Raw genomic sequence first — 26,120 nt, 5'->3', positions numbered from 1 at the left:
CTTAGCAGCAGCAGCAGCTGGGAAAGATTGAAGGCAAGAGGAGAAGGGGACAACAGAGGATGAGATGATTGGATGGCATCAATGATTTCATGGACACGAGTTTGAGCAAGCTCCAGGAGTTGATGATGGACAGGGAAACCTGGTGTGCTGCAGTCCATGGGGTCACAAAGAGTCAGACACAGCTGAGCGACTGAACTGAACTCCATCATTTATCAGCTGTGGGCCTCAGTTTCTTTAACTGTAAAGTGGGTATTAATAGTTCTTACTAACTCATGGTTGTGTTGTAAAGCCCTTGGCGCACCTACCTGTTACTGTTATCATTTACTAGTAGTATAGTTAGCATTGGCCATTTGAGGTTCGGATGACTGGGTGGGGTCCCCTCTGTGTGGTCTTTGCTGTGATTTCATGATTTCTGGCCTGAGCTGGAAAAAAGTGAGACTAAATCTTTCCTCCTGTGGTGCCCAGCCAAGTCTCAAGGCCACGGGCATTGGGGTGTGGGAGTTGCTGGGTGCAGAGCAGGGAGGCAAGGGGGAGAGGGCACAGACTGGGGGCCTGAGGCTGGGTCATCACTCCCCCCTTTTTACATGTTTCCGAGCGCCTTTGGCCCAGGCCTTTTCTCTGGACGCTGTTTCCTCTGCTGTGCCTGGGCTCAGTGGAGGGAGGTGTGCAGATTTGGTTGGGGATGTGAGACAGCCCTGTAAACTGCACACCCCAAAAGTGTCAAGGCCATTGGCCTTGCGTTTCCAGCCTCAGGCCTCAGCAGATGAAGGCCTGGGGCCCTGTGGGCCCTTTGCCAGGGGTGAGCTGACCTGAGAGGAGGGGCGCGCTCCGCCTGCCCAGCCCAGCTGTCTCTGATCCCTGCGGACACCTCTGTGCTCACAGACCCTGGCAGAGACGGCACTTCCTTCTCTCCGTCCTGAGAGCCTCACTGCATCCCAATCTTCATTATCGCCAAGGGGGCCTGTAAGGGGGGGTTCACCGATTCCCAGCCATACACGGCAGGCCTCTGACAGGTGGACAGGCTCCCTGCAGAATTGGCCAGGAAGTAGTTGTAACAGCCACCCCCTGGATGGACACCTAGTATGGGCCAGGCCCTCTTCTAAGCATTTTGCGTGGATTGTCTTCACCGCAGTCCTGTGACATAGGCTTTCCTTTTCCCCATTGACTGATGTGGAAACTGAGACTCCGAGAGGTTAAATGATTTGCCCAGGGTCACTTGCCCATGGCAGAGCCACAGACAAAGCCAAATTGTCTTTGCCACCAAGGCAAACAGAAATCCTCCAAAGTTTAAATGAATTGCCATTTATATGAGCTAATAGATTTAAATGAGGCCTGCGGTGCTGAACTATAAAAAGCCTTGTGTCAGGGGACCCAGAAACTATTTTAGTAGTTGGGCCAAGCAGGTAGCACAAATAGCAGTAACAGGGGATGCAGAAGAACCTGCTCGTGGGTGGGCCCCAGCGGAAGCACCCTGGGGACTGTTCTGCGGAGCCAGGCCTGTGTAGCCGTGTTTGCAAGGCTGCAGCTTGAGGCCAGGAGCCTGCAAATTTTCTCGCAATGAGCAGTCAGCTCAGGCCAGGCTTAGGGAGAGAGGAAGAATGGGGGCCAGGTTTGGGGAGAGGAACCTCACAAACTCTCACGCTTCCTGGCGATGCATCTTCGTGCTCACGCAGCTTGGCCAGTGCTGTCACAGGAGGCTGAGCTGGAGAAAGGTCTCTGATGCTGGGACGTCTGGCATCCCAGACCTCTGCGATGGGGCTGGGACGGGGGAGTGTTGGGCCTGTCCCGTGCCCTGGAATCTAGACTCCGTCACCAACAAAAGCCTGGGGCCGCAGGAAGCACATCCCAAGCTGGCCCGCAGCGGCAAAGCGGCCAGCCTGGCGTTGAGCGGGCGCATTTAAAGGATTAGCTCACGCTGTTTGCTTGTGTGTGCCTAATCACGCTGCTTCCAGCTAAATGATTACAATTGATTAAAAGCAGAGCTAGGTATTCTAACTAGCAACCTGGAGCCCGTCCGATGGGGCCAGCTGGGCCCTACCAGGTGGAATCCTGGTACCCAGCCAGAGGGAGGTGTCTGTGAGCCAGGGGCGTGGTCTGAGCCCCAGGGGGACCCGTCCTTGTGAACACTGACTTTGACCTTTTCCCTCATTCCATTTCACAGACATTTACTGAGTACCGGTTACAGTCATCATTATGGGGGCCTGGGCTGTGGCTGTGAACGGGTACATAGGTCCCTATGCTCATGAAGCTGACATTCTGCAAGAGATACCAATGATAAGTCAATAAATATGTGAACGAGGTCGTTCCAGATTGCAGAATTTTGAAGACAGTAAAACACTGCTTTGGGACAGAAAGTGAAATGTGTGTGTGTGTGTGTGTGTGTGTGTGTGTTGGGGCAAGGAGAAGGGACTAACAGGGCTGGAAAATCAGACCAGGGGGTCAAAGAAGGCTGACATATCAACTGAGTCCTGGAGGTTGAGAAGGAACCAGTCGGGGGAAGAGCTGGAGGAATATCTGGGAAAGGGAACAGCCAGTGCAAAGGCTCAGAGGCATGGACAGATTTGGGGAGTCCGAGGAACAGAGAAAAGGGCAGTCAGGCTGGAGAGGAGTCAGGCACCCTCTTGCTTCACTCTTCTGGCCGTGCTTTTCTCAGCTTCTGTGATCCACATGCACCTGCCAAGTCTTCTGCTTGAATGTTCTTCCCTTCTCCTCAGTCTTCAGGCCCCAGCCCAAGTGGTCCCTTCTCTGAGAAGCCGTCCCTGATTCTCCCTCCTTGGACTTCTCCAACCCTGCATTTAACTCCCTGATCCCTTTGCATATACAGATTGCAACAACCATGTCTACACCTGACTTCCCACTCTAATGTGAGTTTTGGGAGGGCGAAGCCTCTTTCTGCCTGCCATCCATCCATCCATCCATCTACCCACCATATGTTTCACCATATTTGTTTTTAGCTTCTGGAAAGTAGGAAACAAAGAAAAGAGAACACACACAAGGAAAGGAGTCAAAGAAGAAGAACTGCAACTGAAGACTCTAGGAGCCCATTTTTAAAATTCCTGGTCCTTATAAGATGGGTAACCAAGGAGCCAGTTTCCTTGCCTCTTTGCGCTGCTGCTATCAGATCCAGCCAGATAATTATAACTAATAATAATTAAAAACTGAAAGTGCTCTAGGCATGTACTTAGCATTTGACTCTTTGGCTGAGCTTTCCGTGAGCAGCAGCATCTTCCTCCTTCCTGTTTTAAAAGACAGCCCATCTGTGCCACCCACCACTACACAGAGGGCAGGGCCTGGCTGGGCTTGGCCAGGGGTGCGAGAGGGAGGTGCCTGTGACACCCAGCCGTGGTCCCAGGCAGTGAGCACCTGTTGCAGGCATCGGAGTCCTTCCCAGGTTGCCCCTCCTCTGTTGCTTCTGATTGCAGATGCTTGCCCCTTGCTGGCCTCAGCTGTACAGTGGGTTGGACCATGGCCTTGTCCGTACAATGGGGTGGGATCCACTGCCTCGGGTTTTGTGAGGATGGACGGTTCCCCTGCAGAAAAGCACTTGCCGAGCCCTTAGAATATAAATCTTCCTGTCGGTAATTACAGCACATTTAGGGTATGATCCCTGAGTGTCCTACCTTCCCCGCTAGGGCAGGAAACCAGAGACCAGCACAGCCTGATTTCTATTCATCTTGGCGACGTGGTGCGGTGGTAACCACACACCCTGACTGCAAATCCCAGCCCCACTACCGAGTGGCCCTGTGACTCTGAGCAAGTCACTGACCCTCCTTGGGCCTCAGCGAATGGGGCGGGTAATGACAGTGCCTGAAGGCCCATCAGCCCCAGGTCTGGTCAGAGTCCAGGTTTGCTGAGCATCAGCCACTGCCGTTGTCACTGTTGTGGCCTGTGGACTTCGGGTCACTCCTTCACGGCTCATTCCTTCAGCCCATCACGCGTGGATGTGCGCGGTGCAGCCCACGAGGTTTGCTGAGCACCTACTACGTGCCAGGTGTGTACAGGTTCTAGGGATCCACAAAGGCCTACGTCTCTCAAGTGCTGCCCAGAGGGAAATAGGGAACTGATGAGGACAGACAGAGTCCTGATTCCACACTTGCGGGGCAATCTTAGCGGGACCGCGGTGCCCTGCGGAACCCACAGCGGGGCCCCACGTGACATCGCAGGAGGCCCGGGCGTGGCCCCTTCCTCTCCGCGTCTGCAGGCCTGTCTGTCTGTGTCTCTTAGTTTATTTAGTCCTGGGCGGGGCAAGGCCTTGCCTGCTCATCGTGGTCCTCTGTCACGCTGCCGCCACTTGCGGTGACTGAGCCTCCTGTGGGGCCGTGTGTGCAGGTCTAGGATCTGCGTCTGGAGAAGACTGAGGGGTGGGCAGTGACTCATCCTTGTCCTTCTGATGCCCAGACTCGGGCCTGAGCCCCTCACCCCACCATAGTCAAAACGAGGCAGATTTCCTGAGTGTTGCCAGGGGGCCTGACTCCACCTCTTCACACGTACAGTCTTTTGAGGCCTCTCGAGTGTGGCATCTTATGACCTTTGTGGCACCAAGGGGTAAACTGAGGCTCCCTTGGGTCACATGGCTGCTAGAGTTGCAGGGCTGTGAACACAGGCAGCCTGGCCCTAGTGTCTGTGTTCTAGGCCCCGGGGTTGGGACAGAGCAGGCCCCTGGGTGCTGGGTGCTGGGTGCAGGCCTCACCTCCCAGGAGGACCAGAGTTCCAGAAGATGACTCGGAGGTCACCAGTAGGTGACTGGAGCCTGTGGATGCCTTGCTCTGGGGGGGCTGCGGTTGCCGTGGTCACTGCAGAGAGGAGCAAGGGAGCGGCAGGCCCGGGAGGAGTTGGGCTTGGCTGTGCCCAGATGCCCTCGTGGCCCCGGGGCCCTGCCTGCTTGAGCGATGCAGTGTGTGGAGGCCCAGGTGGGGACTGGGCTTGGGGGGTGGCGGGGGGGGGGGGGGGCGGCGGCCCGGAGGCCTGGCTCCAGGCAGAGATGGCACTTGGAATCGGCCTCGGGCTGCCCGTCTGCCCGTCGGAGCCTGTCATTCATGCCCTAGGGCGGGGGGCCAACCAGCTTTAGAGGGGCACCATGCCATGGCGACAGATGGGCGTGGGGGAGCTGCCAGGAGCAGAGGCCGGCGGCCATTGTGTGTGTTGTAAGCCCAGCCCCTCGCCAGCACTCTCCCAGCCGGGACCAAATGCCTTCAGTTTCTTAGAAACAATAATGCGAAGAACAGTGGGTGCCGTGTTGGTCCAAGGCCCCCAGAGGTTGGCATCATGCAGAGCCCTGCCCCCCCATTGACTTAGAGGCAGCTCGACGTCTTCTGAGACACAGGGCCTGGGGCCCCGGGGGCGTGAATCTCAGTTGCTTCTTCAAGGCCCCTTTGATCTTGGCATGTGACCTCCCCTCTGAGACTCACCGGACAGCGGGCCGATGCTGCCTCTCCTGGACCGTAATGTCACTGCCCTGCTTCCCCGATGGGAGGCTTCATACTGTGTCACAGAGCTAGTAGGTGGCAGAGCAGAGCCTCAGGGGCGGGGAGGAGTGGAGAAAAATAGAAACAGCAACAACCCCAGGCCCTGCGGGGCGCCCTTTGCATTGATCATCCTGTTTTATCCTCAGGATGATCCTTTGGGGCCAATGCTGCTATCCCCATTTTGCAGAGGGGAAGACTGAGGCACAGTTGGCACTAGTGAGATTTGAACCCAGTCAGTCTGGCTGTGGTGCCCGAGTGTTGAACTGCTGCCCTGATAACTGTGGGCAGGCTCTCTGCCATTGCAAAGCCCCACACGTGTTAAAAATGAGGCCTGCTTTGTCTCAATACCTCGGTTTGTCCGCTCAACCTGTTGGGAGTGGGCTGGCTGCCCCCTGCCAGGATGCCAGGGTCTGGGTGGCTGGAGGTGGTGGGTGGGGGGCGTTGCTCAGCCCCCTCCGGCGGAAAGATGAGAACTGGGTGCGCTCGGCGGAAGCCTGGATTGCACTCTTTGGTCGAGCAGGAACAATTACTAATGACATTTAGAAAGAAATTAATGATGAGAAATGCAAGTTGGCATTTCAGGAGCGCCAGTCAGCAGCCGCGCGTCAGCGCTCACAGGAGAGGCGAGGGGCGGGGGCTGGGCATGGGGGGAGAGGGAGGAGACAGCAGAAATTAATTTTGCTGTGTCAATAATGAATGTGGCCCCACTAGCTCTGCTTCTGGAGTTTAGGCAAAATCAAGCACGGACTGACTGGGGCTCGTCCAGGGGTGCAGGGGGAGTCTCTTGTGTGTTGTGATGTGTCTGGGCCGGAGCTGGTGCAGGTCCAGTTCCATGTTTCGGCTCAGCGGCATCAGGGGCCAGAGTGGCGTGGGCAGGGGACAGTGAGCTGGGAGGAGGCAGCCTTAGCACCAAGCCATTTGTGCTCAGCCAGCTGCATCACTTAGCAAGCTGCTTTGCCTTTTGGTTTTGTTCATTTTTTGTTTTGTTTTTTGTCGTGATGTGTGGCTTGCAGGATCTTAATTTCCCAACCAGAGATTGAACTCAGGCCCTTGGCAGTGAAAGTGTGGAGTTCTAACCACTGGACCATCAGGGAAATCCCTACTTTGCCTTTCTGAGCCCCGGTAAAATGGGGACAATTGAGACATGTGAAGATAATGTATGAAGACCAGGCAGCCCAGATTTGGCACATAGCAGGCACTCAATATATGGTAATTGTTACCATATTCCACTGACATATTTTAAGATGCACAGCTTTTCTCATTATAACATCTCTTACATTGAAATACCTCACTTGGGTGTTATAGTGTAACTGGTCTTTTTTGTTTGTTTGCTTGTTGTGATATATCAAATATGGGAGCATCTTATACCCTCTGGGATTTTAGAATAGATAAAATATGCGGTAGGAAGCATGGCAGAGGGTGAGGAGGAACCAAGATGCTGAAGTTATCTGGGAGAGGGGCTGGGGTTCCCAAAGGGAGCATACCAGCCTCTTTGTTCTCATTAGAATGAGGGAGAAGGGTCCCATCCAGCCTCCCCTCACATGGAAGGAAATGTCATTATCATGGTAATGTTGAACATTTTTACGGAGTGGAGGGTGAAAACTCACAGCCCATGGCCCTGGGGATTTTGGAGACTTTAAAGGGCACAATAAAACACAGAAATGGTATGGACCTAACAGAAGCAGAAGATATTAAGAAGTGGTGGCAAGAATACACAGAACTATACAAAAAAGATCTTCATGACCCAGATAACCAGACGGTGTGATCACTCACCTAAAGCCAGATATCCTGGAATGCGAAGTCAAGTGGGTCTTAGGAAGCATCACCACAAAGAAAACTAGGGGAGGTGATGCAATAACAGTTGAGCTATTTCAAATCCTAAAAGATGATGCTGTTCAAGTGCTGCACGCAATATGCCAGCAAATTTGGAAAGCTCAGCAGTGGCCATAGGACTGGAAAAGGTCAGTTTTCATTCCAAACCCAAAGAAAGGCAATGCCAAAGAATGTTCAAACTCCCACACAATTGCACTCACCTCACATGCTAGCAAAGTAATGCTCAAAATTCTCCAAGTCAGGCTTCAACAGTACATGAACCGTGAACTTCTAGATGTGCAAACTGGATTTAGAAAAGGCAGAGGAACCAGAGATCAAATTGCCAACTTCTGTTGGATCATAGAAAAAGCAAGAGAGTTCCAGAAAAAGATCTACTTCTGATTTATTGACTACACCAAAGCCTTTGACTGTGTGGATCACAACAAACTGGAAAATTCCTCAAGAGATGGGAATACTAGACCACGTTACCTGCCTCCTGAGAAATCTGTATGCAGGTCAAGAAGCAACAGTTAGAACTGAACATGGAACAACAGACTGGTTCCAAATCGGGAAAGGAGTATGTCAAGGCTGTATATTGTCACCCTGCCTATTTGACTTATATGCAGAGTACATCACACAAAATGCCAGGCTGGATGAAGCACAAGCTGGAATCAAGATTTCCAGAGAAATATTAACACACTCAGATATGCAGATGACACCACCCTTATGGCAGAAAGCGAAGAAGAACTAAAGAGCCTCTTGATGAAAGTGAAAGAGGAGAGTGAAAAGTTGGCTTAAAGCTCAACATTCAGAAAATGACGATCATGGCATCTGGTCCCATCACTTCATGGCAAATAGATGGGGAAACAATGGAAACAGTGACAGACTTTATTTTTTGGGGTTCCAAAATCACTGCAGATGGTGACTGCAGCTGTGAAATTAAGACACTTGCTCCTTGGAAGAAAAGCTATGACCAGCCTAGACAGCATGTTAAAAAGCAGAGACATTACTTTGCCAACAAAGGTCCGTCTAGTCAAAGCTACAGTTTTTCCCGTAGTCATGTATGGATGTGAGAGTTGGAATATTCATTGGAAGGACTGATGCTGAAGCTGAAACTCCAATCCTTTGGCCACTTGATGCGAAGAACTGATTCACTGGAAAAGACCCTGATGCTGGGGAAGACTGAAGGCAGGAGGAGAAGGGGAAGACAGAGGATGAGATGATTGGATGATATCACTGACTCAATGGACATGAGTTTGAGTAAGCTCCAGGAGCTGGTGATGGACAGGGAAGCCTGATGTGCTGCAGTCCATGGGGTCACAAAGAGTCCATGGGGTCACAAAGAGTCCATGGGGACACGACTGAGTGACTGAACTGAACTGAACTGAAAGGGTTATTTATGTTTCAAAATGCAGATTTCTTACAATTGTAGTGGCTAACATTAATATAGTCCTTATTACGTGCCAGGCAGTGTTCTTAGCACTTCCATACATTGAGACATTCAATCCTCACAATGCCTCTATTATTAAGATAACTGAGATGAGGCGCCGAGAAGTTAACTAACTCTGAGGCCACAGAGCTCGTCAGTGCTGGACCGAGGCCACCGGCCCCAGATTCTGTCTCTTTACCGCCACACTAAATGGCTAGATTTCTTGATTTTTCTCCAAATGAGAACTGACAGCCCCTGGACCACAGTCCTGCATGGCGGCAATCAGCTGCCCTCTTTAGACATGGGAATGTGAGCTCTGGTTCAATACCGCCCCCCACGTGGTCAGCCTCACCTGGTTCATTACCCACTGGGGCTCTGAGTCTGGGGCCCCGGTATAGCACTTCACAGTTTGCAAATATCTCATGGGCGCCTCAGCAGCCGGGAACCACTAGACACATACTTTACACTCACCATTTTGCAGACCCGAAAACTGAGGCTGGGAAAGAGCAATAAAGGTGGGAGAAGTGGGGCCTGGGTGGGAGAGGGGATGTCTTCCACCCATCTGCCTTTGGGTGTTTGAACAGGGAGGCAAGTGGGGCTCCCTGCTCTGCAGCTCAGTGACTGGCCCCCTACTAAAACCAGACGTGGACGCACAGGTCAGTAGCTGCACCCCTGTGGCTCAGCTCAGTTTCCCCATCCTTTCTGAAGCTGCCAGCTCAAAAGCACGGGCTCATCCATGCTTTGATGTTGACAGCGATGGCAAACCCTTGTGGTTAGTAGTAACTGTGATAATAGTAAACATCTGTGTACCATTTCACACATCTTCAGCACTTTTCTATATATTACCTAATTTGAAAATAACAAGGCTATGAGGTAGATGCTATTTGTCCCACTTTTCAGATGAGTAAATAGGTACTTAAGTGAAGTGACTTGCCTTGGGTCACATCCTTATATTAGGTGGCTAAAGCAGAGTTTGACCTCCAAAGCCCACTGTATTTCCACCAATCCTTCCACCTCCTCCCCACTTATTTATTTCTGCACTCCTCTCTCTCCTCCCACTCACTCATCTGCCACCCATCCACTCATCTGCACATTTGTCCATCTATCCATTCATCCATCCATATATCCATTCATTTATCGTTCACCCACTCATGCACCATCCATTTCGCCTTCCATCTAGCTACACATCCAGCCAGCCAGCCATCAGTACTGAGTGCTAAGTGCTAGGAACTACACAGTTTTCATGACACCTTTCTCATATGCTCTCAATTCCATGCTTGACTGCTCTCCATCCCTCCTCTCACCCTAGAGCTGGGCGTGTTCCCACACACACGCACACACGCACACCCCTCTGATGAGTTGAGAGGAACAGGACAGGTTGGGGATCTAGATGGTCCTTGGTTTGCCTCATGGAAACCAGCAAGTTCTGGTGGTGGGAGGGAAGGCAAAAGGCTGACCTACAAGATCAACAGCAGACCCATTTTGTGTGTGGGCAGTGACAATATGCCCACAGTTCGGTTGGAAGCTGAGTTGTGTACAAGGGCAGATGAGGCCTTGCAAGCTGGGCCACAGTGTTCATCAGCCTCGTCAGCAGGCCCAGATCCCAAGGAGCCCTGCCTTTCTAGATCAGTAAAGGTCACCCTTAGCCCTTTGCTATGTGCCAGGCTGGACATCCTCTCCAAATGGACGAGGATATACCCCCAAGTGTTTTCATAAGAACCTTCGAGATCATTAAATATAATCGGTCTCAGCTGCAGTTTTGATCGCTGGTGCATGCACACAATTCATCACAGCAAATTAGGTCCATCTTCAGGACTTCTGGCCCTGTAGCCTGGGGGTCTGTCGGCGAGGGGCTGGGCCATGTGGCTCTGGAAACCATTTTCGGGGGATGATAAGTCATGCTTTCTGAGGAGGACCACTCTCAGAATCATCTGCCAGGATAGCTCTCCCTCTGCAGGGTTTAATCTTCTAGAAATTTTGAGGATGCAGGAAAGTTTTCCTGTTAGCCAAAATTTGGAAGAAAGAAGAAATGGATATGATCAAAGTTTTACAATACCATTTATAAGACCTGAAAACACTGGGTTAGTTAAGGGACCTGAACGTATATGTTCTGTATAATTAGTGACCGTGTGACCTAGATTTTCCAGAACAGTCCTGATTTCAAGTATTTTGTCCCAACTATTGGCTATTTGTCCTGATTTTGGGGCTTGTGAAATATGACGACTATCTATGAAGCTGAGTTTGCTCATCAAATTTTAAAGCTGTAAAGGTCTGGGAAGATTCCAGAACAAAATTACAAGGAAAAATTCTCTCCCACTCTTTCCCCTGACATGGCAAAGCATGCCATAGGTGTACCTAATGCTCGGCTCCCTGTCTCCCTCACTGAAGGAGCAGAGGAACACGTCCATCCAGCAGGGTTTGAAAACTGTCAGCGCCTCAGTCCTTTGGACTTGGCGGTGACTGCAGGGGACGCCTGTCTGCAGTGTGGCTCAGGGCGTGAAGGTCTGCAGGTCTCACGAGGTTCTCTGTCCTGCGACCTGGCCCTGGGAGACAGGCCACCGATGGTAGCCATAGGCTTGGGCGCTGCAGAGGAAACCCTATGCACCACGGGGATGGAGAAGGTCTTGGCCTTGCAGCCATGCTGGCCAGTGACGTGTCCCCTAGATGCTGCAGCTCCCGCCTGGCCAGCTGAGGCCTCTACAGGCTGCATCCCACTGCTGCGGTCCATGCAAATTCCAGCCTCCAACCCTAGAACCAAATAGGTGAGGGTTACAGCTCAGGATTGGCCCTGGCATCTTGGCTGTAGAATGCAAAATCTCACCCTCCCAATCTGCCTGTTTACAAAGTGAGATCCCACTCATTTTCTAAGAAGATTGTGGTAAAATACACTTGGAGCTTCCCAGGTGGCGCTAGTGGTAAAGAAGCTGCCTGCCAATGCAGGGGACGCGGGTTCAGTCCTTGGGTTGGGAAGATTCCCCTGGAGAAGGAAATGGCAGCCCACTCCAGTATTCTTGCCTGGAGAATCCCATGGACAGAGGAGCCTGGCGGGCCACAGTCCATGGGGTTGCAAAGAGTTGGACACAACTGAGCGACTAACACACAACATAAAATACACTTACATAAAAGTTATCATTTTAACCACTTTTTTTTCCGGCTGTGCTGGGTGAACGGGGACTGCTCTTTGCTGTGGTCCACGGGCTTCTGATGGCGGTGGCTTCTCCTGTTCTGGAGCACGGGCTCTAAAGCACAGGCTTCACTAGTTGGCGCACGGGCTTAGTGGCTCCGTGGCACGTGGATCTTCCCTGACCAGGGATCGAACCTGTGTCCCCTCCTTCGGCAGGCGGATTCTTTACCACTGGACTACCAGGAAAGTCCTTAACCGTTTCTAAGTAGACAGTGCAGTGGCTCCAAGTGCCTTCACGTGGTTGTGAACTATCACCACCATCCACAGATCTTTCCCATCTCCGCAAATGGAAACCATGTCCCCGTGAGTGAGTGACTCCCCTCCCTCCTCCCGCAGCCCCTGGACACCACCATCCTCCTTCCTGCCTCTTGGAACCTCATAGAAGTGAGTCATACCGTCTTTGTCCTTCTGTGACCAGCTCATTGCACTTAGCGCAGTGTCTTCAAAGGATCCCCCGACTTCTAAGGGAAAAGTACAACATGCCCTGGGCGGGGCTGGGGACACAGGGAAGAGGAGCAGCCTTGCTTCTTCTCCTCTCCCTGACCCTGTCAGTGGAGGCTTCTCCTCACTACCGTCTCTCACTGGCTCTTCTTACTGCATTTTTAGCAAACACAGGCTTGGAACTGACACCGCCCAGCAGAGAGGGGAGAGACAGGGCCCCCGCCTGCAGCCCACAGCCTAGGGTGGGCCAGGGAAGCAGCCTGGTCATGGCATGTTGGGGAGAGTGCTAGAGGGATACCTGTGCAGGTGCGGAGCTGAACCAAAACAGGGGTCCCTCATCACGTGGGCAGGAAGGGCTTTCCTGGGGCACAGAAATCAGGGGCAGAGGAGCCTAGGGAGGAGGGAGGGAGCCTCGGGGCCATGGAGTGGCTGCCAGGAGGGCTGAGCGGGGAAAGAGCTTGGCCTGCCTGGGGAGCTGGGAGAAGGCAGTTGAGGCTTTAGGGCCAGCAGGCGCCGGACCTTGTAGACCTGTCAGACCTGGGGTCCAGGGCCTGGGTTTCTTCTGGGTGTGGTTGGAACCCACTGGGAGTTAAGCAGAGATCTCACCTCCCTGCTCCCTGGAAGAGAGAATTTGGGATGTGTCTCTCACGGCTCTCTATTCTCTCAGCATCCCACTGCCGTGAGGAGGGACCACAGTGGGAACCAGGCCGTTGGCAAGTGGGGGCTGGCAGGTGTGTCCCCGCCGGGGTGGGAGTCAGGGCGGGTTAGCTGCACTGTGTTAGTCGCATCAGTCGTGTCCGACTCTGCGACCCCATGGGCTGTAGCCCGCCAGACTCCTCTGTCCATGGGATTCTCCAGGCAAGAATACTGGAGTGGGTTGCTATTCCTTTCTCCAGAGGATCTTCCCAGCCCAGGGATTGAAGCTGAGTCTCCTGCATTGCAGGCAGATTCTTTACCATCTGAGCCACCTATGTGAGGAACAAAAAGCCAAAATAACGATAAATGACCCTGAACCATTTTCAGCATGCTGTCAGTGTAATGTCTGTGTGTGTGTGTGTGTTCATGCCAGCGCACTGGGATTGGGTGGTGTCCATGAATGTGTGTGTGACTGTGGTGTATCTGTGAGACTGTGTGTGTGTGCGTGTGTGGCTGTCCACGAGTGTGTGTGTATGTGTGGGCTTCCCTGATGGCTCAGCGGTAAAGACTCTGCCTGCAGTGTAGGAGATGCAGGAGATGTGGGCTTGATCCCTGGGTCGGGAAGATCCCCTGGAGGAGGACATGGAAACCCACTCCAGTATTCTTGCCTGGAGAATCCCATGGACCGAGGAGCCTGGCGGGCTACAGTCCATAGGGTCGCAAAGAGTCTGGACTCTTCAGACAGGACTGAAGCGACTTAGCATGCATGCACGCACGTGTGTATCTGTGTGCATTTCATTTGGGGGTACCTGTGTGTGTGTTTGGAACCCAGTGAGGGATCTTGCAGAGATCTCCCACTTCCCCTGTCCCTGGATGTGTGACTGCAGGACGTCCGTGAGAGTGCTTGTTTGGGGGTGGGCAGAGGAGCCCCGTCATACCATGCTGAGTTCATAAGTGTCCCCAAGGGCAGTCCCCTCATGATGCACGGCCCTCTCCTTCTCCCCCCTTTAGGCATGGTGGGTGATGGCTGGGATGGGTCTCAAGTTCTTTAGAAGAAAGGGAGGTACGAGGGGGATTATCTTCAAGACTCTTGAATGGGTGGTTATGGCAAACTGGTGCTGTTCTCTCAGAGTGCTTGAGGGAGGGGCTGCCTGGAAAGATGGACATTTTAGCACTTCAAAGTGTGACCCTAGGGAAGGTGGGTTTCCCACACTTGCTCCCACCTGGCACCCCTGGAAACCCTCAGGCTGCGCCCCTGGAAACCGCCCATGCAGCAGCGGTACCCAGGACCCGGGGGACCATGCTGGCCTCAGCAGAGCTTCCTCTTCTGTCCTCCATCCTAATGATGGGCCACGTGCCACCTAAAAGCACTGCCTGCACCCCCCGCCCCGCCCCCGCCAACTGCCCTGGGCATCAGCCACTCAGTGTACTGGGAGACACCTCAGGTGTCTTGAGGGCCTTTCAGAATACCGGCGGCCTCAAGCTGGCAGCCCCGGGGGCCAGATGTGACCTGCAGACATGTTTTCATTGGCTGATCATGCTTTATACATTGAGATGTTTTGCATATATATTTTTTAAAAATCTCCCATGTTTCAGTTTTTCCTACAGAACCAGGCGTGCTGGCCGCACTGGGCCTGCATTCCCACAGGGCCGCCATTGCCTGGAGCCCACAAGGGCTGCCCCTTTCCTGTGAGGCCCGGGTTCTTGGGAGGCCACAGTGCTCACCACACCTTACTGCTGTGCACCTGGCTGGCCTGCTGGTAGACCTCACAGCACCCTGAGCCGCAGGCCGCGGTCCCGTCCGGGCGTGGCTGTATATGGTCGGGGAGCCCTACCCACACAGCCGTGTCTCCCCAACATCAGCCTCTGTGTTGCCATTTATTAAGCTTTACTGTGAGTTTAGCAGTAGCAGTGTTAGTCACTCAGTCGTGTCCAACTCTTTGCGACCCCACAAACTGTAGCCCGCCAGGCTCCTCTGTCCATGGGATTCTCCAGGCAAGAATACTGGAGTAGGTTGCCATTCCCTTCTCCAGGGGATCTTCCTGACCCAGGGACTGAACCCAGGTCTCCTGCATTATAGGCAGATTCTTTACCATCTGAGCCACCAGGGAAGGTCTAACTGTGAGTTTGGGGCCCACTAATAGGGTGTTCCGTGTGTGTGTGTGTGTGTGTGTGTGTGTGTGTGGTGTGTGGTCTTCTTTGACCATCACTAGGACCAGCAGACGTGTTCTCAGGGAGGAGGAGAGCACCCTTCCCTCTCGTGGTCTCGGGAGCCCACTCTTCACACACCATTTTTTTTTTTTTTTAATATTTCCTTTTCTGTATTTGGCTGCATTGGGTCTTCGTTGCTGCACGTGGGCTCCTCATCGTCTCAGGCACTCTCTCTAGTTCTGGTGCACGGGCTCAGTAGTTGCAGGGTGCGGGCTTAGTTGCCCCAAGACATGTGGGATCTTACTTCCCCGACCAGAGATCGAACCCTCAACTCGGTCACGGCAAGGCAGATTCTTAACCCCTGGACCGCCAGGGAAATCCCCCCGTGCCATTTTTAATGGAGCGTCAGCACCGCTGCCTTCGGTATCTCTCCTCACACTCTGGTGGCCTGTGCGACCTGATTCCTGTCCTGCTCCAGCGGGGCGTAATCCTATCTTTCAGAGACCTGACTCAGACTCTTTGGGGGCAGGGGGCCGTGCCTTATTCATATTTGAGATGAACCCCAGGAGCTCGCTCCAAGCAGGCACTTGGCTGTGTTTAACGTGGACTTCCTGGTGGCCAGTGTCAGGCCAGCATAGTGTCCCCTCCAGGAGGGGCCCGAGTCCACACGCAGGGAAATCGTGGCCACCTGGCACATGATGGCTGAAACCCTCGATTCTCGGCCCTTAGTCCCAGAGTGTGCTGGGTTCCCGGCCCCCGAGGGACCCCTCCTCCCTTTTGAGAAACAGCAAGAGTGGCGGCCACATTAACTCCGGACTCGGGGGGTCAGGCTTGTCGCTGAGGAGAGGCGGATCTGTAAGCAGCCCTGGAGAGATTTCACCTTCCTCTGCCCGTGACATGGCCATAAACCCTCGTTTTCCCTTGCACAGCTGCTTGGTAAAATTCGAGTGGCTTGCCTGCGATTCTGTGCTCACAAACAGACCAGCTGGGCCCATTTGCATGCTGAAGTGCAGCTCCCCGGAGCCTGCGGGCCCTCTGGGCAGGTATTACTAGCTCCCTTGTTTTGTTGGGTGACTCTGAATGGGAGCCTGTTTACGGGCTGAGTTCCTAATAGAAGGCTTCAGTTCCCTCCTAATAATCTATTCTCCGGTGGGTTTTATTTCCAAAGCACAGCTGTATAGAATCTGACCCCTTGGGAGTTCATTGGGCTTTTTTTTTTTCTTCTTTTTCACAACAACATTTTCTCCCACATTTTCACTCGAAGGGAGATATTTTTCCCGCTTCTGGGACTGGCTGTTGGTCATGCTCTCTGCTTTGGGCTCTTGGGTCCTGGGTACTGGAGAGAGAGATTTAGAGGGGGTACTCACTTGCCCACCTGAGGTCCTTAGAGCAGTGGAGAGGATGAAAGAAAGTAGACAGTCAGCTACTTTGGGGACACGAGCAGCAGCAAAGGTCAGGGGCTCTTCTTCACATGCCCCCCGGTGACTTGAGGTCCCCCAAACTGCTCCTGTTCAGGGTTCTGCCAGAAAGTGGTAGACCCCTCTGCAAAGCTAACCCCACTGTTCCCCGGAAGCTGGAATCTCCCTCCACACCAGGAGATCTGGATGAATTGAGGCAGTCACACAAGAGACAGACTTCCCCAGCTAAGCGGGTGCGACGCTCACTTCCCGCTGTTCCGGAGTGGCAGACGACAGCCCGTCTGGCTGTCTGGGAGGCAGGGCCAGGGAAGCCCCACACACATCCCCACATGCGGAGGGGCCGCCTGGGCCTTGTAGGACATCTCGGGCTTTGTCTTAGACTGGTAGGTCTTCAGCTTCCCTCCTGATGTTGAACGGTGTCCCTTCCACACCAGCGAACCTCTCCACGCCCTCTGTGCAGATGGGCAGCCGTCGGCCTGCTGGGTGGGCCGGGAAGGGGGGAAGTGGGGCGCAGATACGTCAGAGCCGGGGCCCCAGGAGAGCGACTGCGTCACCGGGCAGGCATTTAGAGGGAACCTCGGCCATCACTCACTCCTAATTTTCATGACGTGCATTAGCTAAATTGTGTTCTGAGTATTCATTCAGCGTTGTTTATGGCGTGCTCTCGAGTGCGCTTACCGTTTGTCAGAAGTGCAAACTAGCGAACATACGAGCCTTTAAGACAGGCCATCTGTTCGTCTTAGACCCTTGGACGATTGTCAAACGCTTCTAAAAATAAGTGCTCACTAGCAGAGTGGGGCTGCCCAGGTGATGCGCAGCGGAGAGGGAGGCGGGCTGCCTGCGCTGAACCCTCCCCGAAGGGGAAGATACGGTGCAGGTACCGGGGGCGGGGAGGGGTGCGGGAAGGGCCGAGGGAGCTGAGAGCATGAAGGTCCTGCTGGAGGACCCTCTGGCTGGAGGTGTGTGCAGCTCTCTGTTCCTTGACTCTCGTGTAACTCCACAGCTCAAATACCTTCGATGGCTCCCCATGGCCCAGATTTAAGGGCAAGCTGCCTCGTCTGGCATCAAGGAACCTCATCAATAAGGCCCCCGCCTTCCTTTCCAGGCTTGTCTCCATGGCACATGCCCTGTGCTTCTGCCAAGCTGAATTATTCATTGTTCCCCCAACATATGCTGCACTTTTCACATTTCGCAGGCAGACGAGGGCTCTGCTGAAGAGTGGGCTCTGCATACAGACTGCACGGGTGCGGCCCCTGCACCGCCATTACCAGCTGTGGGACCTCCATGCTGTGCCTCAGTTTTCTCATCTGTGAAATAGGGATGATGAGAGTACTTAGTCCCCGGGGTTGCCGTGAGGCTTACATGAGTTAATATAAATGAAGGGTTAAGAATGACATAGTGAGCTCGAGATCAATGTTAGCTGTGATTGTTGTCAGGACCCTTCACACCATCAGCCTTTGTCTGGGTGGTCCCACCTCCCTGGAAAGTGAGCACATGCCCACACACATGCACCCCCCCACCCACCCACATATATACACATACACACTAACGTAAATCCTAACCTAAGCAATCCTCAAAAGGGCAGCTAGGAGGCCAGCTTTCTCGTTAAGCTCCTCCCAGTCAGAAATCAGCTCTCCATCCTTCAGCCATGAGCTGGTAGAAGGCCAGGATACGCCTCACTCTCTCTCTCCTGTCTCTGTCCACTGCACACGGCCAGGCTCCGTGTTTGCTAAATGAACCAATACCAGACCTCCCTTAGCCTGAACAGGGCTGCAGCATTATCCCGAAGGATCTACCTTTTTCCTGGAGACGAATCTTCCCATGGCTAAGGCAGGTTCTTGGACTTGATCCCCGCTCCTGGAGTCTGCTCTTTGTAAAGCCAGCCTCGTGAGAGCTACTGGGTCCGAAGTCACCGGGGACTGGCCCGGCGGTGGGGAGAAAGGGGTGGACCACAGCCTCTTTCCCAACCAGAGGCAGGTGATGTGGTCAAGGTGAGGCCAGCTATGTTCTGCAGGAGGGGCTGAGTGTGTGGGGTGGGTGGGATGTTCTCAGGGTGTGGGGCTGTGTCCCTGCACCCTTAAATCTGCCACGGGGATGTGAGGCCAAGGCCTGCGACTGGTCCTTCTTCTGTGCCCTTTGGGAGTGAGGGTCTCTGAGTCCGGTCCCCCACCACACTGTGGAGCTGTGAGCTTCTCAAGGAAGAGGCTGGGGCTCCTCCAACTCTGTGTCCGGGGCCTCTGTGAACGACTGTTGCAAGGGATGAGTGAATGACCGGAAGAGGACATGCCTCCTCCCTCCCTTACGAAGTCTCCATGAGGTTCCCCACCTCACCAGACATCCCACTCTGTTCCCTGGGGGGAGGGCGAGCGGTGACTTGTGGGTGCAGAAGTTGTAGCCAGGGGGCTGTGGGGAGGGGGCCATGAGGGGAGGGCCTTTATCAGACCCTGCTGCTGCAGGGATAGGCCCGTCCAAGGTGCTGCCTTCTCTGGAGCGGTCCTGAGATCTCGCCAGCCCTCCCGGTACCACAGGGGTACCAGCAGGGAGCAAACAGTCCCTTGCTTCCAGAGCTCATGACACTCCCAGAGTATCATGAACACCGTTCGTGGGGATGTATGGAGCACTCCCTCTTGGCCAGTCTGCAATAACTACACTCACACTATCTCCTGAGGCCTCAGGGCATCTTAGGGATGTGAGTTCTGTTATTTCTGCTCCCTCCACCCCAAGTCCGCCAGAGATCTCACGGTCACGTGGCTAGCAAGTGGCAGAACCGGGATTCAAACCCAGGAGCCAGCCCATCTCAGCCCATAAGAGCTCGCCGCCTGCCTTGCGATCATTCCAAGCAGGGGCTAGCATGAATGGGGCACGTGCAAAGGACCAGGCGAGGTGCCAGGACTTTAGAGATGCTTTGTCATCAGCGTGGCTGGAGCACAGGAGGGGCAGCCAATAATGACCAGCGGTGCAGAGAAATCCTCTCCAGCCCACGCCTGTGCATCTCAGGGGGTGCAGAACAGTCTCTCATTGCCTCGCCGGCAGTGTTTTCCATGCCACCAGGCACCCAGCATGTTTCAGCATCACCAGTCTTTTCTACTTGACTCTGCAGTGGGTGGGCATCAAAGGGACACCAAGCAGGGTCCCAGACCAAGGGACAGAAAACAGAACCACGACCTGGAGAAGAAATCCCGACCAGGGAGGGACACACCGGTGTGTGTGTGCGTGTGTGTATGTCTGTGTTGCACATGGTTCGTACGCATGCCTGTTGTGGGGCCTGGAGGTGTGTTGAGCCAGGGATGCCTCCTGGGACAATGAGGCCAGAACAGGACCCCCACCACATGTGCCACCTGGCATGTGCCAGTGTATGTCTGCGCTTTGGGAAGGATGGTCCAGCCACAGACTCCATGATTATGATGCTCCCTCACTACCCAGCGCATACCCTGACTTGGGCCCTGGATCCGGGTTATTTTACTGCCGAATTCCTAGCGACAAACAAGGTGGCTCTCGCCTAGCAGGGTATCTAGTAAAAAGGTTTGTTGAATGAATGAATAACTATGTAAATGAATGTCTGAGGGTGTGACAGAGGGACCCTGCGCGGCCGCAGTCCTCTGGGGATGACTTCCACAGACACAGGGTTCACCAGGACTCCAGCCGGGGCCCGACCTTTCCCCCCTCACTTACTTTTATGCCAGGGAGCTGACGGCTCCGTGCACCAGGCCGAGGCACCCGGCACCGGCCTTTCCAGAAACCTCCGCCACCAGATCCACACGGGCTCTGCCGAGAGGATGGATCTCTGCCGCGAACCAGGGCCACCCACCCCCTCCCGCTCTCCCGTTTTATTTTTCTCACCTGCTCCTCGGCCCACACCTGCGTCTCCCTGGCAGGCACCGAGGCCCGTGTGGATGCCAGACACGCCCCCCCCCCCCCCCCCCTCTCTAGGCACCTTCCCCGTCCTTGCCGGCTGCCACCCCCACCCTCGCGCTGGCCTTTATGAGGCCAGAAAAGTGTTCTTCTGCGGGGTCGGTAGCATCTTTAAAAAACGATTTTCTTGCTTCTCGGAAGGGGCTAAATATAGCACAGGCATAAACAGAGAAATAGACATTAAGCCAAAATGCCCTTGTGAGAACCATGCCGGGTGCAAGGAACTCTTTAAGAAGACTTGATGAAGCTCCCCCATCCCTGGAACCGACCGCAGCTCCAAGCCGTGGGGGAAAGCAGCCCGGCTTTTTAGGATTATTGAACTGTGCAGTTGGCGGAGCTGCTCAGCGCACAGGTGCGTTAGTGGTTGGTGAGTCCTGGGGACGGTCCCCGCCGCCCCTCCGCCCTTCCTGAGTAGGAGCTGGTGCCGTCTTGTGCTGGTCTGTGGGCTTCTCGGCACCCCACCCCCATACTTACTGGGCAGCCTTGACCCGGCTCCATCAGAGCTATCATACTGCACCCAAGTCTGGGCGTCTCTTGGCACATCCCCACTTCCGCAGTCAGGATTGTGGGATGAGCCGAGCTGGAGTCATCCCCTGTCTCCCCCTGTGTCCCGTCCCAGGGCACAGCCTCCAGCAGACGCTTCACAGCTCAATGCTGAATGAATTCTGGTGCCTCGTCCCCTCTGGCATCGAGTTTCAACATTTCCATCTGCTGTGACATCCTGGGATTTTTGTTCCTGGAGAACTTCAGGAAAGGAAGTTTCACCCCACTGTCTCAGGACCCTTTTTGAGGAAGTTCTTCCTTGAGTCTAACTGACTGCTCCTTAAGAGAGAAGGCTGCTGTTCTTTTCCCCTGAGAAGTGGCATTTGTTCCTGAACTATCCTTATCAGCGGTCCTAGGTGTAGGTTCCCACCTCCAGGATTTCTGTACCTGGCTGAGCTGCTGTGGACCACGTGGGTCGCACCGGCCCTGCTCTTGGCATCTTGGCAAGAGGCCGCTTCATTATCCAGAGAGCCCCGGACACTGCCTTTTCCCATGTTGCTGCTGGGTAGCCCTGAGGATTCTGCGAAGATCAGATATCATCTGGTTTTCTGCTGCTCATATGAAACAGTCCACATTCAAGGGCATTCAGGGCTCCCAGCAGTCCTCCCTGTGACCTCTGTGCCGGGATCACCCCACTGGTGCCTGCACTGGTCGGGCTTATTCCAGCTTCCACACCTTCATCTATGCTGTATCCCCGCCTCGGACTGTCCTCTCCCCTTTCATACATCCTCCTTGTATACGCATTCATTTATTTATCCTTCCATTGATGCAGAAATATTTAATCAGTGTCTACCTGGTACCAGATCCTCAGAACCAAAATTTGAGAATAAAGTCAGAGCTATACATATTTACCTTCCTAATGCCCCTCCTCCCCGCCAACCCGCTGCAAATCAAGAAGGACCTGACCACACCCAGGGAGCCTGGGCAACTGGCTGTTGGCAGGGTGGGAAAGTGAGATCACCGCGTCGTTCATTCCTGGAAGCTGCACCTGTGACACCGCTGCTGGACGTGGTGGGCCTCAGGGGTCCGATCAGCACAGTGAGCAGCCCTGGGCCAAACTCGGTGGGACTGAGAGAGGAGGTGATCCCCCCCTCTGTCTGCCGCTCAGCAGAGGCAGCCAGCCTGGCACTCAGGAGGCACTTGCACGATGTGGGAGGTGGGCTGGAGGTGCCTTGAGTGGCTGCTAGGAGGGGAAGCAGAGGACTTTAAGAGGAGCACGGTTGGGAGGAGAGAGGAGGTGGGAACTGGGGGAGCGAAGGCCGGGAGCTGGGAGGATGGTTTGATGTAGGGTGGGCTCCGCTCCCTGCAGGACCGGCTGGCTGTCCCCACACAAGTGCAGCGAGGGGTGCCTCGGCTGGAGGGTGGGTGTTCCCATGGAAACCGCCGCATCCCATCTGTGGCCTCAGACAACCTGCCTTGCGCCTCTGGGTCCCTGACACCCCTGCCGAGGTGCCAGGCCAGGATGGCAGAGTTTGTGCTCGTGTCTGGAGAGGAGTTTGGATGACTTACAGACTGGGTGCCCATGGGGAGGTAAGGTGCTATGGGAACCCTGCCTTCTCGCCCAAGCCCCTGGCTCTCTTGGATTCCAGTTGCTACCCCCTCCTGCTTCCTGGCTGGGTGTATTTTAGCCTGTCTGAGCTTCAGTATCCTTTTAACCATGTTCTACCTTGTAAGCCTGAGGTAGGGGCTGAAAGAGGTGTGCCTGCAACCACACAGAGCACCTGTGCTGGTCAGACTCCAGCCATGTGGCCTGTGCCCCGGAGCGCAGGGAAGGAGGACAGCAGGGTTTGGTAGCTCCGAGCTGCTGGAGTCAGCAAGCATCTGCCGTGTGTGGTCGGGGCGCTGCCTCCCCAGGCCAGGGTGCTGCCTCTCCCGGGCCGTGCGCTTGCCGGAGGGGTTGGCGACATCACCAAGGAGACAGCAGCCATGCCCGCCGTGGGCAGGAGCTGCCGCAGGGGCCCTGGGCTGGGGAGCGGGGTTGGCCCCAGGCCTCCCCGCAAAGCTGCGGGCATCGTGTGGTCGCCCTGGCAGCCCAGTCCTGGAGCCCGAGAGAGAGATGCAGAGCCGCGCCTGACCCCTGGTGGTCATCGGCAGAACTGCAGGAGCGGCTCCCAACCCTGGAGGAATCGCTGCGCTGGAGGGGAGACCAGGTCTGCCGAAGCAGTCCATCCTTGGGGAGTTGCATCTGTACCGGGGGTCCTGTGCTGTTCCCCACCGCGGGGCTGCTCTGGCCTGGGTGGATTCCGCTTCCTTTCTCCAGGTGTCGTGAGATCGAATACCACCGGAAGCTTTGATGAGATTGGTCTGGATTTGGAATACAGACCATTGAAAAAGAAACAAAAAGATAGGCTCTTAGAGGCCAAACGCCAACCCCAGCCCCAGGCCACTGGCTCCTGGGAAAACAGACCTATACTGCCTTTCTGCTCTGGCTGGCATGAGGGAAGAGCTGACTTGGGCTATGGAGAGACGGAAGCGTTTAGCCAGAGGGTTCCACCCAGGCCCTCTATTCCCAGGCGGATTAGGACTAACTGTACACAAGGTCCTTCTGGCCAGAGCACCGTCACATGACGGCACAGGCAGGCTCCCTCTCCCGGCCCCTCCGGGGGGTTGACCTGCCCCCTGCCTCCACCTTAGGCACTGCTGCCGCCCACTGTCTGCGCCGCTAGGACGTTTCTTGGCTGGAGAGCTGCCTGGCACACGTGCCGTATCCCTCCACCAGGCTCCGAGCATTTCCCCGGAAGGACCATGGAGGGAATCTGGGGGAAGCCTGCAGGCGATCGGATATAATTTCCTCCTGATCATTAGAGCAAAAGGGAGACGGAGAGGTGAACAGCGATGTTTTCAATTCCCGCTGCCTCCCCAGCCTTTCTCCTCTCCCTCCGGATAGCCAGTCCCCGTGGTAAGACCTGAATGGTCTAAAAACAAAAATTCACAGGGAGCCCTGGTTGGCAGCAACAGGAACCCATCCCCAAGCCCCGAGTCAACGTGGCGTCTTGGCAGCTGCGTCGCCAGAGCACTTTTTCGTTCTTGCATTTTGTTTTGTCATAATCGAGATGCTTTTCTGTGGCTCTCGGCTTAAATGCACCGAGTGGAGGGGGTCGGGCATGCTCTCCCTTCTTCTGCCTTCATGCGTGTCTCCTTTCTTCGCCTTTGCAGAACCACACGATGAGCCAGCATGCACAGTGAGGGACCGCTCGACAGGACTCCTCTCCGCAGAAGGCTTGCCGGAGACGCCGTGGGGAGGGCCATTTGAACATTACATCCAATCAAAGTGTCATTTGCAACCCAGATGTAAAACTCTAATGATTTGGCCATGAGGCGCTGCTATTATAAGCAGCTGGAAATGAATATTAATGGCAGAGATTAAAAGTATTCCATGCTCAGTATTTTTTATTGTCCTGCTACAGCTAGTGTGCTTTTAGAGTTTCCGCCGCAGACTACATTTCTAGAGTTAGAGAAACCCGCTTTTGGAAGCGATTGTCCTTTGTTCCTTCATGTATTATATTGATAGTTTTTTTTAAAAAAAGGATTAGTGTGATTTTTTTTTTTCTTCGCTTCTTATTTTTCTTTCTTGTTTTTCTTTCCCCCCCTTCGGTTAACTACTTTTTAATTGCAATTCTAGGTAATTGTGCATCGTGATGTGATTGCTTGGCTATTGTCTGAATATTTCCTTTTAATTTTTTAATTAAAGACTAATGCTTTGATTGGATTTGCCAGTTCACCGGACAGTGATTAAAACTATGTAATGAATATAATCGGTTTCAGTGCAACTGGATGGTCTGCTTTTAAATGTGACTTAATCTGACTGCAGTAACTAGTACAGTTCAATAAAGGGAATCCATGCGATTAGCATCTGCCTGCCTGGTTCTCTCCTCCCCAGCCCAGGGCTGTGTGGGGGCTGTCGTCGCCTACGGGGCGTGTCCCTGTGTGAGTTCCCGTGGGTCACACATGCTCCTGGGGTGAGCTTGGACTCAGCCACTAAGTCATGTCCAAGTCTTTGCAACCCCATGGGCTGTAGCCCATCATGGCTCCTTTGCCCATGGGATTTCCCAGACAAGAATACTGGAGTGAGTTGCCTTTACCTTCTCCAGGGGATCTTCCCGACCTAGAGATAGAACCCAATCTGCACACATTAGACCCAGCTCCCCTTGAGAAGGAAGAAGCATAGCAATCTAATGCACACAGACTAGATGAGCTAGTGGGGGGCACTGAGGTCAGAGCAGGAAACACCTTTGAATACCCTGGTCATCTCATTTATTCATGGGGAAACTGAGGCCCAAGGATAAGTGAGTGGCTAAGCTGAGTATGTTAGGGTGACTCACATTCATCGCTGCCCCTTGGGTCTGGCTTTCCGCAGTGCTGGATACAGCTGGTTACATGGTTAATCCTTACCTAGCCAGGACTCCAGGCAGAACCTGGATTCTAGTTGTGGCCAAGGCATGGGGATGGGATAGGAGTCAGGGGTGGCTCTATAGCCCCATGAGATCCAGAGCTGGGGCTGCAGAGTGGAGCCAGGTGGGAACAGCAGTTTTCCAAACACAGACATCTGTGGGATGTGGAAGTGCTACCAGTGGCTGCAGCCAGGACTCTACTGGGGCAAGTGACGTGCCTAGGATGCAAAATCTCAGGGGGGCCCTGCTCTCAGGGGCCCGGACAGTGGGCGTCTCCTGACACTTTGCACCCTTGGGCGCCTTGCTTGCCTCACTTCTTGGTCTTGCTGGCGCCCCAGGGCTCGCAGCAGCCTTAGCTTCCCACAAGCCCGTCCTCCCATGCCTCCATCATGCTGGTGCTCAGCCAACTTGTCAGTCAGAGCTAGGGCTTCGGAACCTGCACGGGGAAGCCCTTGTTAACTTTTCACAAGGGGCAGGAAAATCGGTTATTACCCTCTGCAGAGCGGAAATGAAACAGGCAGGCAGATTGCACCTAATTATAATGGAATACTAAGTCATGGCGTGGAATTTGGAGCCATTATACCCAGCATCTTCTGACTCCCATATTGAGGGGCTTCAGTAAGAGTTCCCCTTGCTGTCACCACATGTAACGTCTGACATGAGTGGGGCTGTTAGTTTTTCTAGAGGTGTTGTACGCCTGAGAATCTCAGATCGATCGGGCTTCTGCCAGTATTGGAC

General features: G+C 54.1%; 1 protein-coding gene across 4 annotated transcripts in view; it reads left to right on the top strand.

Annotated features, from left to right (window-relative positions):
- Nucleotides 1-24,843, top strand: part of ZNF423 (zinc finger protein 423) — a 343,660-nt gene extending 318,817 nt beyond the window's left edge. For all 4 annotated transcript variants that reach the window (XM_043898405.1, XM_043898407.1, XM_043898406.1 and 1 more), the window contains one exon: nt 24,148-24,843. In XM_043898405.1, the coding sequence (XP_043754340.1) occupies nt 24,148-24,177 (30 nt within the window). In that variant the 3' untranslated portion in view covers nt 24,178-24,843. The remainder of the gene's footprint in view (nt 1-24,147) is intronic.
- Nucleotides 24,844-26,120: the final 1,277 nt, after the last annotated feature.

Source organism: Cervus elaphus, chromosome 4, assembly GCF_910594005.1.
Source record: "Cervus elaphus chromosome 4, mCerEla1.1, whole genome shotgun sequence".
NCBI classification, from domain to species: domain Eukaryota; kingdom Metazoa; phylum Chordata; class Mammalia; order Artiodactyla; family Cervidae; genus Cervus; species Cervus elaphus.
The sequence above is the reverse complement of the archived record's forward strand: the minus strand, read 5'-3'. Positions and strand labels throughout refer to the sequence as shown.